Below are 19,137 nucleotides of genomic sequence, written 5' to 3'. Positions count from 1 at the left end.
ACTGAATTGTGTATTATAGTATTTGTATAGTACTTATATCAAGTTAGTCGGTGATTAAAATATTCATACTTTTGTAGACATTCTACAAATGAAATGAAGATCAATTACAATAGTCCTAATGATAATTATTTATTATTTTAATATTAAATATTATTAAATTTTTTCTGGAGGTACCCACGGTAACGTCAAGTTAGTATTATTCCGGACTCCGTGTAGGACATCCGCTTTAAGTTATAGAGGTTAATTGTTCGGATCAACCGAGAAAGCGGAAAGCCGAAAAAAGAATTACAGTTATTAATCATAAGCGACATAAAATAATCTGTAGATTAATACAAATATACAATTATTAATTATCACGAATCATATTACAGTTTGTAGTGAACGGCATAACATTTTAAAATTCGTGTAAATTACATTGATGTTGTGAACCGTAAACACCATAGATAATAATTTTCTTTTATTATCTATGGTAAGCACTGTTGGCGCCGTGGAGGTAAACGTTACTGTGGTTAAAGGTGGTTACCGCAATTTTGCTGTTGTTTATAGTGATAACGTCGGCGGCCATTTAGCAGTTTCATTTGAAATTTTACATTCGGTCTAGCTGCTTGTTGACACTGCATATTCAGACGCCAGACGTGTTCGGTTTTTTATTTTCTTATTATTTGGCGTCCGTAACTGACTAGTGTTGTTTACTCGTGTGCACGGAGAACGATTTTAATTAAGTAAACCACCGACGTCAATCTTTTGCGATATTAATTTCGTTCGATTGATTTGTTTGTTTACGTCGTTGTTTTGTTGCGTTATTATCTCGACGCGTACCGTTTTTCTCGAAACATCGTCAACAAACAACGGGATTGGTTTTTAAAGATGGCGAACGATAGGGTAACATCGAACTCGAGGTTTCAAGAACCGTCTCACATGCCAATCGAAACGCTACTATTCAATGATATTATTGAAGAGAAGAGTACACAGTTGCGTGAAATTATGGATCAATTTTTGCAAGTACATTCTTTCAGTAAATTTGAAACTGAATTCAGTTTATTCATAAGGCGCATAAAACACATTACAAAAGATGGACAGCGCAATGGCACAAACCTCACACGTCACACAATGCAATTTCCTTCAGATAATGAGGCACAACCGTCGAGTAAACCAACGGAAGATGCCGGGTCGCAGGAACATGCTGAACCTGCTAATGTATTTAAACGACCATCAGTCCCTGAATATAAGCCCAGAACAACGTTGACGCTTAACAACCAACCGAACAATATTCTTAATAAAACAATGAACTTATGTGACACAATTATTGAAGAAAGTTTAACCAATGATGACACTCAAAAAGATATTCAACTTCCGGAATGTCTACCACCAACTGCGCCAATACCATCTTCTGGGTCATCGCAAAGTGATAATGCATCATCTACCATCTTCAATAATGAAAACGATGACGACACCATGGAATCTAATTCCGATTTAGTTGAGTCTGTTCAGATATCAAATAATAGTGACAATACCAGCACTTCTCAACTTAGTCAAGATCAGTCTAATTGTTCAGCAAGACGTCTGGGAAATAGTAAAGTGAAGTATCTAACCAAGTGGTCAGTAAATACCAAGCCAATTAAATCTAACAAAGGCAATTCAAAACCAGTCATTACATTAACAGGTAATTGAGTACATTTATTTTTAGTGTTTTTACCTATATTGATATAATATACCTGAGTGTGACTTGATGTATATTAGAGGTTTTAGGGATAGAATATATGTATGAACAGGTACACAAAAACAATTTGTTCTAGCCATACAAAAATTAAATAATTGAGTGGATAAATTTCTACGGACCATTTATTATTTATAGACTTATAATAATCATAAAAGTTATTAACAATAAGATTTTGAATTAGATATTAAGCATGTAACAATAATAAGGGATAATACATAGGTAGGGGAAAGTGTTGTACTTTAGTCCAATATTTATTTGTTATTTAAGAGAATGCTACACATGCATTTATTATCTTTGTCTTACATGAATGTTACATGGCAAATTTAAGCTCAACGGATCATATTTAGCTTCGTTAGTTTAAAAATTAAAGTAAATTGACTTATTATGAAACTATTGGTAAGAAAATTATAATTTGTGTTTGTATGTGGTTTTTTTACGACAGGTTATTCAGTTTTAAGGGGTTTTAAGTAAGTTATGAATACTTTGAATTTGTGCTTTACTATAAATATATGTAAAATTTGCTAAAAAAATTGAACTATCGTTAAAAAACCATGTATAAACAAATTCTTACAATTTTTCACGATGGTCGATTCACTCTAAGTGTAAATTTGCTATGTTGTGAGGTTGTAAGGCAGATACTACAAAATATGTAGTGTCTTCTTTATAATTGGTAAAAATTAACTCTTAGATGAAATTTGGTATAGTGATTAGTTCCACGATATTGAAATATATTGATAGTTGGTACAATAAAATCACATATGAATTTATAATAAAAAAATATCAATATTACAATTTTAATTCTTTTTAAATTTTATGTTTTACAACAATTACACACATTTTTCTAGGCTACCTACCTATGTTAATATATTCATCTTTTGCGCAAGTAGATTTATCAATTATCAGTTTATTACAAATTAAAAAGTAAAGGTACATAGCCAGGAAAATATAACAAAAATATTCACTTTAATTCACTGTTATATTTTTTGATTTAGATAAAATTTATATTCAATACAAAATTTTGAAATATTAAAAAAAAAATTTTATTATTAATAAGTATTTATTCCTAAAATATTTAATAAAAGTATAATCATTTAAGAGAAAGTCAGTGCATTATTTGTTTTCTCTCTAACCTATGCTTAACATACCAAATTTATGTTCAACATAACCAACCCTATGTAGTAACTTTTAGTACAGTCAAACTTCTTTAACTCAAAATTTCTCGAAATCATCGATACCTCAAACTTTTACTCTGGTCCCTAGAATTTCTTATTTAAACAATGTAAAAAAATCTTGTTTAACTCAAAGTTTTGAGTTTTATTAATACATATGTATTTGTATAACATTTCCCTCATTTATCTATAAAGGTCATTAATTCATTAGTCATTAATTCGAAGCTTTGAATAAAATAGAACGATTCACTACAAACGCTGCAATCAACAGCAAAACTCAAACAAAAATAAATACCTTTTTTAATTAATTTTTTAACCTCATTTTTGTTTAAATATACATACATTACCTGCCTTTTTAAAATTACATATACATACATACATATAAATACATAGTAACTAATTTTTATTGCACATTACATATTTTATTTAATTTATAATAAACACAGGCATTAATATACAGTACTGTTTTAAACATTTTTTTTGGATAACTCGTACTTTTACTCCGGTCCTTTCAACTTCGAGTTTACCAAGTTCGACTGTATTAGATTAAATTCACCTATTATCAAATTTTAAGTTAAGAACATTACGTATGTCACTAAGTTAGCTATTTTATGATATATTATTTTTTATGTAAGTTATGTGTGTACATTTTAACAATTTAAAAATGCTTAAAATTGCATTGGTATAAATTAAAATATTGTGAATAAACCCCAAGGCATACAGATAATGTTCTGAACCTATAAGTTTGGTAATAACTAATAGATAATAATAATAATGAACTTTATTGCAACAACATAAATAATACAAAGAAATATAAGTAAAATACCAAAGTATACATATTGCAACACCTCATAAAAGCAAAGCTTATGCTGTGGGAGCGAGTTCTTGTCACCTTAAGAATAAAAACCTAAAAACAATCTGTTATTTATACCCCTATTTATACTAATACTTTACATTGTACAACAACTTTATATAATAATCTTATTCTATTATCTTTGACAGATCCATGTACTTAAAATAATTTTTTAATGTCTTTAAATTATCAAACTGATTAATATTAATATTTATCATGCAACATAAATTAAGACTAAGTATACAAAAAACTTGTTGACACTTCGGTAAACATATGTAAATGTTTTACTTATATCTAGTATTATGTTCATGCTCTGATACAGGTATTAAATGTTTATGTTTATGCAATTCCAATAATACAGATTTGTTATAAATAATTTTAAAATTCTTTACATTAAGTTTTTCATAAATTAAAAATAGTACCTATTAGTTTGCATAGGAAGATTAAGTAAATTTTAATAACACCATTTATTGCAACATTGAGATAAAATATTATTAAAAGTTCCTCCCCAAATTGATTACCATATGAGAAAAAAGATTGCACTAAGGCAAATAACTAATAAACCCGCAAATAACTAATAAATAACTCTTTTGTAATTAACATCTAATGTATACCTGGCTTCATAAATTTACAAAAAAATTTTTCGTAAAAGATCATTAATATAATTTATCATAAGTTATGTGTGTAAATTATTACAATTTAAAAATACTTTAAATTGCATAGGACCAAATTAAAATATTATAAATAAACCCCAAAACATAAAAATAATGTTCTGAACTTAAAGTTTGGTAATACATAAATTCACTATATTATTTAAAGTAACAATCGTAGGGTTGGTTCTGCTAAACATACATTTTCTATGTTTGCTCTGAGTGGATCAGAGAAAAAAAATGATTGTGTTCATAGAGTTAATTGACAATTATTAACCAATTCATATAATATTGTATTATAATAAATGGGTAATAATCTAATAACCAGGGCTCGGGACTTATAGCACTTAATAGTCATTCAAATAAGCGCTTAAAAAAGTGTTAAAAACCATCATTTATAAGCATTAAATAAACTTAAATTTAAGCAAAATAATTGAAAAAAAATCAATGAATTAAATATGCTACTAAATAAGATAAGAATTATTTTTAATTTTAATTCTATAAAAAACAACTGCAGGAAAAAACCATAAAAAAAACTAGCAAAACTGATCAAAAAAGCAAAAATAATAATAAAAACTGGAAATAAGCATTTTTTTTTTTAAATCGCTGAAAAAAGCAAAAAAAAGCATTTTCAAATTTCATTATTGAATGTGTTGAACATGACATACACTTCCATAGCGAACTGCTACATTTTAAGTCAATCCATAAAAATAAGCAAATGCTTTAAGTCCCAAACCCTGGTAATAACTGATAATAATCCCATAGTTAATGTCCTATTCCTATAAAGTAATTTTGATGCGGCAATACAGCTTCCACAATCCAAAAATGTCTAAACTTTACCCAATTCTCAAGATATATTTTATCTCACATTTTTGTTAATTTCTGTAATTTCAAGACTGTGTAACAAAATTAAAGAAATAAAATTGTCTGTAATATTTTTAATTTTACTTTATTATTTGCTTTATCATCTCAATCTTAAATAGTGTTTGTATATTTTTTTAGTGTATTAATTATATTTATATTTTTGTATTTCTAGGTACTTTATTAGCAGGAGATCAAACCACAATATTGAAGAAAGTTCATAGAGCTGGTATTTTGGTAGCTCGAAAAACAAAACATATTGTCAAAACAGATAATGGATTATACCGTCTAATTGGTCCAATTACTGAAGGATCTCCAGTTAATTTGTATCGTGCATGTGTAGAAGTAAATGGTATTCCAAAGACCTGGAGAAATATTTTAAAAAATTTGTCTATGGAAGTTGAAGTAAATCTCAATGAGAGTATGACTAGAAAAGGCACAATCTATAACAAGGAAAAAGTGGCTGGTCATAACTCTTCTGAAACAGAAGCCCTGGTTGGATGTGATTTACTCAATGACAATGATTTTCGTCAACAACTGGCAGAAATATCAACATCTAGAAAAATAAAACCATTTGAAGTCTGTCATACTCCAAGTCAACTTTTGAAGCATAAATTTCACCGAAAGTTTGTTAAAGCTTGCTTAATCGTCAGCAGTCAATGCAATACTGGTAAATATTTATTTATTAATTAATCTTGTAAAAGCTTATTCGGTATTGGAAAACAATCATTTACTTAGAATGTTAGGATTAATGTTTATTTTTTATTTGAATTAAAGTGATCTGCATACATACTTTATACATATATATTATAATATGCAATATTTAATAGATTTTTATCAGATAATGAATGTTTCATAATAGTTTCAACCAATAAAACATATTGCTTTCAAAATAAGGACAATTTAAAAAAACTTATTTACATTAATCGAACAATTATTTATGTACTACTCATTATAAAATTCAAAAAAAATTTTCATGTTTTGTCCTTATGAAATGTTAGGTATCATTTTTTTTTTATCAACATTGTATTGATAATTAAAGTAATTAATTAATTAATAGATATTTTTTGTGCAACCAACTGAGGTCTAAACAATAAAAAAATTTCTTTTCAGGATATTAATCTAATTCTATAATCCTTCACAGAATTTCATTTTTAATATCAAAATAAATCATATTACCTATTATTTACTATTGTAGTTTTCAGCAAATGTGGCCCTCGACAGTAGCTCAACTAGTGACGCTATTTCAGAAAAACACTGGTTATCCACATTGGCAGGTGGAGAGCTGGTTATTAATTTAAATTTGCCGCGCTTTGTTCGGCACATGTTAAGTAGCCACTGCGTAAAAACATCCACCAGTCGAGGGTCACTTTTACTGAAAATTACTATAGTTTCTTTCAATGTTAAATGAATGTACTACAACAATAATTAATAATTTTGAATGATTTATTTACAGATGAGAAGATGGATGAATAGTTTCAACAGCATGAAAATAACTAAGAAATCAAAACTACAAAAACTAACGGTGCATATACTAAATTTTTTTTTAAAATTGGACAATTGAAAGATTTACATTATATTAAGTTAACTTTTAAGTTGACTCCAAAAGCATTGTGTCCTCATATTATATTTCTGTTAACTAATTTTATTTTTGTTTTTTCTTAAAACAATATTATTATACTATATTTGTATTCCTATTAGTTTCATAATTAATAATTAATGATTTTGTTATGTTTAAATAGTGTTGATAAAACTATTGTTAAACAACTACGCAATATTTGAAAACATAAAGTTTTTTTTTATGTGAATTGATTCATGAATCAATTTTTTTGTATAAGCCTGCATAAAGGTATTTAAAAATTATCTTGACTCAACATTTTATGTACTAAAATTATTTTGTATTTTTTAGGATTATTTTTATGATTTTCAACTTATTTTAAAATGTTTTTTTGTGATTTATTCAACTACATTTAATTATAAGTAACTATGGCATTTAAGCCTATTTTTTATTGAATTATCATTATCAGCATATTTTAACTGCTGCTTTTCTCATGTTTTTATTGTATTTTTCTATTGAATAAAGAAAAATTTATTTAATTAAAATTAAATGAAAACTTGTTAATATTATTTTTTACGATAAGAAACTTTGATGTAATAACTTCAATGATAAAAAAACCAAAAATGACTCACCAAAATAAAAAGTTAAAAACTATTAATTCATTTACAATTAATAAACATTATTTATTATTATCTAGAATATTATAATCAGTGATAACTTAAATTGTTTTGTTATTTGATGGTATTTAACAGCTAAAGCAGTTAGAATTAATTAAGCGGTGATAAACAATTCAATCAAATCTTGTTAATCAAGAATATATGCATAATATTTGTGTGAGCAAGCACATGTATACACAAAAAACTGAAACATGAAATTTGGATATTTATAATTCATACTTACTTTGTCATCGCTGCTGTAAATATTTAATATACCTGCATCACCAAAATACAATTCAATTTTTAGAAATATTATCGATCGACGAACATTGTTAGACTGACATGGAATGGAGGCTGTGGTAGGTCTGATTTGGATACACAAACTCTAAATAATACATCCAGAATATTGTATATATTATTTGTTAGTCAATAAAATTAAAAGAAAATCACTAGGAAATTCATTATATTTTGAAGTATTATCATGAGTATTGTAGATTATTACTCATGATAACGGTACATCCTGATATCTATTAGCTATAGCCGCTTTAGGTACCTATATGATAGTTCTTAGAGTATTACAAGTTTCCAACTAAATATTTCACGATAAAATAACTCTGGGTATTTTGTGTTTCTATAATTCTAGGAATAAGCAGTAATTCCACGAGATTAGAATCAGAAGGTGCATATTAATTATCTAATAAATTATGCTTGTTGTCTTTTGTAGACTTCACTTTAGACATCTATAATTTTATCTAATTAAATATAATTAAAAATTAAGTGTCGAAACTAATAATAATTTAATAAAACAAAAAAAAACTATTTGTTAATTATTTATCATAAATAAAAAATGCCAAATTTTACCTACCCATAATTTCCTAATACATAATACATAATTATTTGTTAAAGGTTCCTGAAAACAAGTCAATATTTTACGCACCAATTAATTGAAGAATATTAATTTATGCTCATCCCTACCGATCGGGTACAGACATACAGTTATGGTGAAAAAAGAGAAAAGTATGGGGCCCACTTTGGGTTTGCCAGGCTGTCACTGGCTGTGATCTCGATGCCTACCAGTGTTTCCAAAAAGAATTGAGTATGACACCACTAGTTGATGATAATATTTCCCAAAGAAGCCAATATTAAAATAATCATATAACCAAAAAAAAATACAAGTCTAATAAAAACGTTGCATATAAAAAAATAACCTTATGCATTCTTAGCAATGCTTTCAAAGCGACTGTTAATTTTATTATTTCGTTTTCTGAGATTTAATTAGAATTTACACTTGAATTTGTTCAATATATTCTCGAATTCCTGATAGAATAATATAAATTAATGATTACTAGTATTAAATTACTATTTACAGAATTAAATGTACGTAGGATCGTAGTATGTTTTAAGGAGTAATATTTAGGCAATTTATTTGACATGTACATTTGGGATTTGGGCTGTGTCAATGTATGAATAGTAAATTAACATTGTGTGTAATCCGTAATCACACTTAATTCTCACATACACGTCGTGGAAAATATAAACTTCTATAGGTGAGTGTTAGTAAATTAAATATACATCCCGAAGTTCTATTGTAATTTTAAAAATAATGGTTGAAAAGTTTTTAAACCAGGCTATTGAGGATCACTTTTCATATTCAAAATCTGATGAGCCCAAAAATAAATACCAACAAATGTAATGCTAATAATAACTTATTTCACTAAATTTAAATAATATAATCTCAATTCAAACAAAATAAGAACTAACATTACGGGTATCTATTTATTTCTAAATTAACTGTCAGATATTTATTTTATTCAAAGGCTGTCTCAGTGCTGTCTTGCATAGCACTCGACGTTAAACACGACGGTTGGCGATCGTCATCAGTCAACTCCAAACACCACAGTTGGCTGTCGTCGTTTAGTCGTCTGCGAACACGATAGTTGGACTTCTTCGCCACTGTACCAGTGTAATCCGGCCTGAACGTGGGACGGTCGAGTGTCAAATTTCCGGACCTAGAACGCATTGACGACCAATTAGTACAGTGTTTGCTGTCATCGTTAACCCATTTAATATGCCCCTGGATATGTGTAAGTGGTTGGGTATGAAAAAAATAGTAAACTCATACTTAAAAATATAAAAATATAATCTAAAAATCAATATTCTATTCTTGACTGATGTGTTAGAGGCATGTGCAGTAATTCACAGAGGCATGGTGATGAATGTCAGAGAAAATAAAATCATAATGATACGTATGATAGTATCAAATATATACAATCCTGGCTCCGGCAATACAGTTTTTATGATTATTTAAACAAAATAGAAACTTACATCACAGCAAGGTATCTATTTATTTTTAAATTAATTATGAATTTTGTTTCCGATAACTGATTTTGATAGCGTTGACCAGAACTCACCTTACGCAAACGGTTGAACTATTATATGTCTAAGCTTCTGTGATTGTGTAAGGACTATGGTAGTGTTTACCACTCAGACAGTCGAAAAAAAAAATTGAATTATGTTTATTTCCAATTGCCAAAATTCATTAGAAATCATCGTCGTGTTTGCTCTCGTATTGTTTTATAAGTTCAGCCAAACGACGACTTCTCAACTCGTCCGTTGACTGTTCTGAAGCTGTCTTCACTCTGTCTTGTACAACATTTGACGTAGAACGATGGTGATCGACGTCGTTCAACTCGGAACACGACGGTTGGGAGTCGTCGTTGGTCGACTGTGAACACGATAGTTGAACGTCCTCGGCGACGGTGTTGCGTTTTGTTGACGACAACAAACACGGTATCAATTGGTCGTCACCGCGTCCAAGGTCCGGAAAACTGGCAACTTGCTCGTCGCTTGATCGGGATAGATTACACTGATACAGTATCAGTGACGTAGAAGACGTCTCGTCTATCGCCTCACTGCCAAAACCAGCCTGGCACTGTTCTTGCTGCAATGGCACAGCTTCCGTTCGCTCGGACAGCTCTTTCTCCAAATCGTATATCTTCGAATGCAGTGCAGCATGCACAATTGCACTTTTTCCCAGCTGGGCCTGCAGCCGGGCGTTGTCTGCACGCATCACTTCGTCGAGCTCGTCCTGTGCAGATTCGCGGTGCATCAACTTAACCGATATCTCGGCCTCAACTGACTGCAATCGGACCATGTCCTGTTGAACCTCGGCCAGCTCGGCCGTCAACTGGTCCAGTGTCGTTCGTAGTTCCAGCTCGTCTCGGTCTCGCTTAATCCGTTCTGTTTCCGCCAGCACTGTAAGTTCGTCCACGCACCGCCTAAGGCACGACTGCGTTTCCACTGACCTGGCCAGCTCGTCGTTGATATTGTCCAATTCTATTGTCGACGTCTCGACCTGTTCCTTGTATGCGGCAACTTCATCTATCAATGTTTTGGAGCACACCTTCATCATAATAATATTAATATTTAAAGTAAAGACTTTAATGCACCAAAAAGTTAACATAAACAATTTGCATTTGTGCATCCAAACATTTTAAAAATGAACTAAATTGAACTAGAACTAAATAATTATCGAACAATCACTATACTTCATAAATATCTATCTACTATCTCCAACATTGGACAAACATATCGAAAATATGTAAGACATAAATAATTGGCAAACTTTGTGTTGCACTATATTGTAATCTAAACTATCTAACTATCTACAGACTGTCTATCGTCTTCATAACAAATTTACAATTTTACTAAATAATTGTTGACCTTGATTTATGATAAATACTTACCAAAGTCTTTAGTTTTAGACAAATATTCAAAATATGCCTTTAAAGTTAATAATAATATGACGTTTTAACCCAAAACGTCGAAATATTCAAAATAAACAGTAAAGTGTGTTTAAGTATTTTATCACACACGTAGCGAATTTGTGTTTGCACTTATACCTACTAAGCACACAATAAAATTAACCATAACAAATATGCAAATTCGTGAAAGGCAAGAACAAGAAGCTCTATTTATAATTATATCATATTATATTATGCCTACGACTTTATGCGGTACTATAATAGTGCACGACGAGATAATATTTTATTTGCACAGGACAGTTTTACAGTGTTCAAAACTGTTTGCCCCCATACAGAAAAAAACCAATGACGATATCGAGTTTTTGAAAAACACGAAAAACATACAATATACACGCAGATCATATATGACACCAATGTACGTGCTCGTCACTCTGGATAGATTAAGCTTTAATTTCGTATTTACAGAAATGTTCTGGACAATAATCATAAATGAAATGTGGAAAATAATGATCTGACACAGGCCACAGCCTATATTATGGTATAATATAGTCTACTGTATTTCGTAGACTCGGTTATTTCGTTTAAATTTACTTCCAAGTATGTAGCTATCGGATCGGTATCGGTATCGTTATCTTCATCGCGATCTCCATCTTTGCCGTCTTTGCAATCGTCATTATTTACGGAGTTGACCGAAGATTTGTCGACACCACTACTGGTCAATTCTTTTATCTTGTCCATCAGACATTGTGATGTAAACTTGTAACGAGAGTTTTCCGTGCGGGTTCGTTCCAATTCCTCTTCGTACACCTTGCATTTTGTCATCATCCGATCGTAATATACCACCATCTGATCGTGCAGAACCTTTAGCTTTTTTATTTTCTGTTCGGCCCATTTTCGGAGCTCTAACAGCTCGGTGTTCAACTGTTGCTGTTCTTCAGAGGAAGCTTCGTCTTGATTCGTATTTGAACACATTATCTTGACCTGTAAAAATGCCTCTTTAACTATCATTTTTTATTTTTATTTTTAAACGAGTCTACAAACTCAACGTACATGTGCATTTAATATGTGATTGACATTTTTTTTTTAAACTGTGTAGGACAAAGTTAAATATATTTTATCCTGATTGTGTACCTGTAAATACTATCTATATTATAAATTTGTTTCTATGCATTTTGATAAAAACGTTGTACTCGGTAAGTTTGAAAATGTATTATACGGTTCTAAAGCAACCTACAATCTCATATATATATATATATATATATATGTACGTATGCATATTTTTAGAGACATTTAAAGTTAGATTTTAACAAAATAGAATGTCTGAATGAAAAATTATGATTTTAAGGCACACACTACACCTACGATACAGTATAGGTAGTAACTTCCCAGGGTTTATGTTGTATTTATAAATTGTAACATTGTAACATACAATAACTATGAAGATAAAAAAAGTGTAGAAATGGTTTACTTAGTTCTTACCTCAGGTTGAGTCATGTTAATTCAGCAAGTATAAGTACGCAGACACGCAGTAATAAAATCCACCACGATGTTGACTTTTGCGTCCAGAAATCTTTAAAAAAATTATTTTTCGTAAATCAATCACCAATATAAACTTAAAATCAGAATAAACGAATTTTAAGATAATATTATTTTGACGAAAATCTCGCCATTCGTTATATTAAAATAGTTGCCAAGTTCAACATATTATTCACACATTATAATTAACATTATGTAACTATGGAATTGGAATCTACTGATATTATTAAACATAAGATAATCTAGAAATATAGGTGCGAGGTAGGTAGGTACCACACTACCACGATGATGGTCGATGGAAGATATTCAGGGTGGACAGCATCGTCATATAAACAGATTTAGGAACAAATGCAATTTAGTTCCCCCTGGCCATTTTAATTTATTAAATTAATCGCTCGAACTAAGTTTTGAAGTTATTGCGAAAAGATTGAGTAGATACTCGCACACAAAATCGAATGGCACTATTTTTACATACCTAAATATTCGTGGAATATTTTTTCTGTTCAACATGGTAACATTTAAATTTGTGTAAATTTAAAATTATTTAAGTATGTGATAAATACTTTCAAAATTACAACAGGATTTATTATGATGAGTGATGGCTAATTGTGTAATGCAGATGAGGTTCGCAACTGTAGATCGCAATTATATTTTTGGTGGGTTTCATTATATTTTTAAGTAATACATTTTTTTAACCATCTATTACTTTTCGTTGATGTTCAAATTCAGTTTTATCATCAATAATTGTTATGTGACCATGTGTGTGACCATTTCCAGTTTACAGCGATCGTGTCAAAACGACGCAACCAGATTAAACGTTATTGAAAAGATAGCGATGTATTTGAAACAAATTAAGTGGACACCTGCATGACGTTCAAAACTATTGATTATTTTCAGTAACACATTGATTACGATACACGAAAGAGTTTTATATTAGTTTTCCTATACTAAATTCTTTAATACATTTTTTTGTACTTTTGCACAAATATAGACATAAGGTTAAATAAAAAGTCAATGAAGAAAAGTCAAGAAGAAACAGAGACAATATCTGTGTCAAAAGTTAAAAAAAGAAAATTAAATTATGATGAGCCTTCAACAAAGTTCTTCTCAGTCAAAACAAAAAAAAACTTTCAGAATACATTGTTCTTAATATTTGCAAATTTGATTTTCGTGAAACGGAGACGAAGAACATTCACGACCACAATGGCACGATGTGTTATTTGTGGATGTATACTTGCAAACGAGGGTATGCGACTGAAAAAACTACATCGACATATTGATACGAACCATCCAAAAATGAAGAATATATGAAAGAAAATTAGAATCTCTAAAAACATAAAAAAAATAGAATTTTTCAATATTAATTTTGTATTGTAAGCAACTGGTAAATCAAACAGCGAAAAAAAAAATATGTCATTGATATTATTGTGGGTCACCAGGTTTTAAAAAATTTCCGAAATGGGTAGTATAATAAAAAGCTTTAGAACCTCTGGTGTAAGCCGTGAGGTACAAAATACTGTGCATGAACAAATTATACGTATAAACTTGTTTACTCGTCAAAGACTGTAGTAATTTAATAATGTATGTTAGTGTTACTATATTCTATGTAATATACTCATATTTCTACGTAATATTATTAGTCCGTCATAAAGTAAAATATCAAATTCTGATAGATAAAAACATCAAAAATATTATCATTATTCATTAAATAACAGTATATAATAATATACGGCAAGAATAAAATTTGACGTCAAAATATATTATAAATTATGTACATTGTGGCATTGTGCGTGTAATTATAGTATTGGTTGATTGATTCATTTATTGCGTTACAGTAAGCCAAGACAAAAATGGTTCATTTACGACAAATATTTTCGATCTATAATGTTTTAAAAAATAAATTTTTTAATACATAAATTCTAAAATATGATTTCGTAACATCAGTTAGACATTTTAAATATTATAAAATAGGAAGAATATAATACACCTATTATCATTAACAAAAAACAATTTAAGCTCATACACGTCCCTATACGTAGTAGATGTTATCTCAATGTCATGCACATCACCGTCCACCACACAATATCCAAATTCAATAAACTAACCATAGATATAATTATGTTTGTTCCATATTTTTAATTGTAAAAACTATTTTGGAGTTAAAGATTATGATATTGTAGTTTTATAATTCAAAAACCAATATAATACATGTTTACTGCACAATGAACATCATAAAATATAATTTATTTGTAAACTTCTAAAAAATATTTTTGTGTAACAGTAGAGGCGAACAGTAAGGAATATTATAATTTTCATACAATTATATACAATACGTATCACTTAGTCATACGTTTGGACATATGATTAAAAATAACAAATTCTTATGTTGACAAAAACTCGTTTTTATGTAGATTTTTCAAAAATGTCTTTTTATGCGTTGGTACAAATAATATTAATCTGTATTAGAATGTATAGCCGATAAGAAAATATACTCCCAGAGAAAAGGGACCACTAGATGATGCTCGCTAACAATGATTTTTGTTTATTCGCTTAAAACCCGAAAACTTAACTACCTATCACTTGCCCCTTACAAGCGCAGTGGATCAGCAACCCAATGTGCACGACGACGACTGCAACGAGGTTGGTAGATGATACCATACAGGATTCGAGATAATGCTAGTTAGTGTATGGGGTAGGGGGTCCCTGTGGTCGAAGGTGCAATGACCACTGAGCTCACACAAAACAGGAAGAATACTTAAATTAACTTAAACACTATACTGAAGTCTGGCGATGGTGGTCAGAGGGCAGAACTTGAAGACCTGGGCGGCCTCTCACACACCAAGTAGGGTGCTGGCGGACTTCCGCGGACTTGTATATTTGAAACGATGACCCGAGTGAAAATCAACACGGCAACCAATATTCGACCTGCAAAGCCGATCGTATCGGAGATGATATTGGCGAGTAAAATATACAAAAATATGAAAATAGAACAATAATAATAATAATAATAATAATAATAACACACAAGGAAAAACGGTAGGGGATTGAAGAGGGAAGGGTTGGACCGATAAGGTAGCAAGCCGTCGTGCTCATTAGCATATCGCAAGATTTACGGCACCAATACCTAATATACAGCAAACAAGTACAAACTTGGCACTTGCTCAAATTTTTATTTTTAAATTTAAATTTTTATTGTCTCAACTGCAGTCTCAAATGTACGTGTGCTTAAGCAACAATTGCCTGTTGTCAGTATATTTTTACGGGATATCAGTCTGGGGTTCAGGGGCGTAATTACGGGAGGGGGGAATATGTGGGATAGATCCCCCTCCCCCATAAGCTTAATTTATATATTGAATTTTACCTGCAAATATTTTAATTTCAAATTTATAAATTATTACAAAAATATAAAATGAAATCAATTTGTGTCAGTTGTATCCTATATTAGTATATAATTAGTTTGTTACTCGGTAAGCAATAAGCATAATGTAAAAATAAATGGTTATTTAATCTTTATCTTATTGGTTTATAAATACGGGATATCCTGCCTTACATTGTATCTAATTAGTAGGGCAGAAGACTTTGTGCATTTGCATATTTTTTTTGCATAGTCACAAAAATAGTAGAGCACGAAACCAACTATATGTTTTATACTTTCCCAAAGCAAGTTTTGAAATTTTATTTTGCATATAAATGCATATTTTGAGTTTTTTTAGTTTTTAAGCCATATTTCTTCCATTTTATACTTTTAAATGCATATTTTAAATAATTTATCGTTTTACTAACCAAACAACATTTTAATTTTTTGGTTGCTATTGGTTAGATAATCGGGCAGATCAGGTTTAAGAATGCATCAAATCGAATTTTAGTTCATTGCCTACCAAGGTGGTTGTCGGCCGAGTTACACTTATAGCCGCTCATCGGTATGTACACAATCAAAATAATTAATAAAATATGTTTTATCCACCGCAGGTAGATAGCCTACCTGATAATATACTGCTTACATTATCACATGAGTCTCATATAGAATTGGCATTTTTAAAAGGTAACTAAGTGCATGGGATCAGCTAGAAAAGATATAATAATGATACAATAGATCTTTTTTTCGACACGTCACTACGGCAGTTAATTTGTCTACTGATGATCATTCGTAATAGCAACGACTGCAACCGCTATTTTGCCTATATTTATGACGTAGGAATACTTTTTTTTTTTTATAAACTATAACCTAACATAACATCTTTAAGAAGTTATGAGTTGTTTCGAAAACATCGAATAGCTCAATTATACAAATTGGGCAAATCGCAAAATAATAATACTTTTCTTATCGATACGCGATAAACGTGTTTAACTATACAAATTATAATTATAACTATAGAATCATTAGAATCATTTGTAAATATAATAATAATTATTTTTTGAAAGAATTTTTCAAAATTAGACCTCTAAGGGAGTAAAAAGGGTTTTTTTTAAATAGGTATACAATTATACACGGGCAACGCCTTGACGGGATAGCTAGTATATACTATATAAAAAAAAGTTAACATGTTTTTTTTAAAGTTTTGGGTGTCGATAGCCGATTGTTATTAACTTCATAACCGTTTCGTATTAATATGAATGAAGCGTGTAGTTAATTTAATTTTTTAAACCCTAGTGTATTATAATAATTTCTCTTCCAGAAAAATATACAATTTAATATCCACAAAAAAATAAAAAATGCAATTAAAATATAGTAACGACATATCGGCTGAATTTCCCCTACAATTAGTTATGTTACTTTCAATGACTAGGTACTATAAAAAAAGAATTTGTCAAGTTGAATTCAATAAAAGAATTTTCAGAAATCTTAATAAAACAATCATTACTAGATTGAAGTGTTGCAAAATTAGAAACCAATTTAGTTATTTTTAACATTACCAGTAACACCAGCCAATACCGAAAGATCATTCTCAAAGTTGAAATGAATAAAAAATTATTTAAGGAGCACTCAAGAACAAGAAAGCCTTAGTAAATGCATTCTTAGCTATAGAAACCCACGAAGTAGAACACAATGAACACTAAAGAACTGGTAAAAACATTTTCTGAGCTAGAAAAAAAAACTTTGAATAGCTACTTTGCAATTTTGTTCGTGTAATGTAAATAAACTATATTTAAAGTTAGTTATAACTATTGTTTTGTTAAGATTTTGGTAACATTAATACATGGGAGCCAACACTTGGTACTGCGTCGAGGACCCAAATTTTTAGTTACGCCACTGATGTAACCACTGAAGCTGTACGTAAGATGTTATTTATTTGTTGTTTACCACTGTACCAGATACGGTACACCGGACTACCTACTACGCAAGTGTACTTACTTAAATCGATTGCTGGCAATAAAAATAGAAGTAACAACCGTGAAATTTGTTGCTAAAATTTGGAGTTATAAGAAATCACTAAATAGAAAATTAATGTTGTACTAATAACCAATTAAATCGAAGGTGGATGTTTCTAAATAGGAAACGGTGTTGTAAAAAAATCAAAATTCGAATCTACCGAAATAGAATATGTGGCTTAAAGCTAAAGATGCAATATACTGTGGTATAATAGAATTATTATTGTTTTTATTTTTTAGGCTATCTGCGTAGCTATACTATAGTATGAGAACAATTTGTTGCTTGTTGGACAATTTTATGATGATACACTCATTACTTACAAACAATGTCTGTAAATAATTTAAAATATCCACAGTTTGGAATTTTATAAGTCCGTAACCACTTTCGACAGACAACGATTTTACGTTAGTTCTGTCGAAACACCCTAATCTTAATATCGTATTATCGTCGATCGTCATTTCAGTTTTTTTCTGGGAGTGCAAAATTTTAGGCAGGCCAATTTTGACTTTTCATCAGGCCATTGAAAAAATTATATTTATATATAAATGTAGGTAATCTATGCAAACCTATGTAAATATTCTCTCCTTCCCTTTTATAATTTTAATTGAAACTCATAACGACCATTGACCAATGTAACTTTTAAATAGCTAGCAATTCAAATAATTAAAAGCTTACTATAAATTAAGCTAATTAATGCAACCAGCTAAAGCCATTTAACTATTATTTGGAAAAAAGACAAATAAGGTATAATAAATAAACCTGATAAACCAAAAATATACAAAGATTTGAAAAAATATATATTTTATTTATATTACCTATATATTAAATCATAATATATAAGTTAATCATGACGACGCATTGGAGTATTAATGTACTGTAACTGTTAACATTTTTTAAGTTAGTGGTGCCGTTGCACACCCAGTTCCCCTAAATGACGCCGCTGTTGGAATGGTTCCCCACGCATTTTGTGTGTTTTAAATAATTTTAGATTAAAATAAT

The 19,137-nt window shown here is 29.8% G+C and overlaps 2 protein-coding genes across 2 annotated transcripts; one reads left to right on the top strand and one right to left on the bottom strand.

Annotated features, from left to right (window-relative positions):
* Positions 1-587: 587 nt before the first annotated feature.
* LOC111030340 lies at positions 588-7,061 on the top strand. The gene is made up of 3 exons (XM_022309782.1): positions 588-1,663; positions 5,429-5,923; positions 6,710-7,061. Exons 1-3 carry the CDS (start codon positions 868-870, stop codon positions 6,727-6,729), a joined length of 1,311 nt encoding a protein of 436 aa, XP_022165474.1. The 5' UTR covers positions 588-867; the 3' UTR covers positions 6,730-7,061.
* Positions 7,062-10,006: 2,945 nt separating this feature from the next.
* Positions 10,007-12,725, bottom strand: LOC111030335. The gene is made up of 3 exons (XM_022309770.1): positions 12,711-12,725; positions 11,823-12,212; positions 10,007-10,870 (listed from the first exon to the last, which is right to left on the bottom strand). The coding sequence occupies exons 1-3, from the start codon at positions 12,723-12,725 to the stop codon at positions 10,007-10,009; spliced, it is 1,269 nt and encodes a 422-aa protein (XP_022165462.1).
* Positions 12,726-19,137: the final 6,412 nt, after the last annotated feature.

The sequence above is a fragment of the Myzus persicae genome, unplaced genomic scaffold (assembly GCF_001856785.1).
Source record: "Myzus persicae strain clone G006 unplaced genomic scaffold, MPER_G0061.0, whole genome shotgun sequence".
NCBI lineage: Eukaryota > Metazoa > Arthropoda > Insecta > Hemiptera > Aphididae > Myzus > Myzus persicae.
The sequence above is the reverse complement of the archived record's forward strand: the minus strand, read 5'-3'. Positions and strand labels throughout refer to the sequence as shown.

Bases quoted from the DNA above. Each gene is read 5' to 3' on its own strand.
- LOC111030340 (XM_022309782.1), top strand. From the start codon at position 868: ATGGCGAACGATAGGGTAACATCGAACTCGAGGTTTCAAGAACCGTCT. The intron at 1,664-5,428 runs GTAATTGAGTAC...TTGTATTTCTAG, and splicing joins ACCAGTCATTACATTAACAG to GTACTTTATTAGCAGGAGAT. The intron at 5,924-6,709 runs GTAAATATTTAT...ATTTATTTACAG, and splicing joins CAGCAGTCAATGCAATACTG to ATGAGAAGATGGATGAATAG.
- LOC111030335 (XM_022309770.1), bottom strand. The intron at 10,871-11,822 runs GTAAATTTAAAC...ATTATGATGAAG, and splicing joins CGATAGCTACATACTTGGAA to GTGTGCTCCAAAACATTGAT.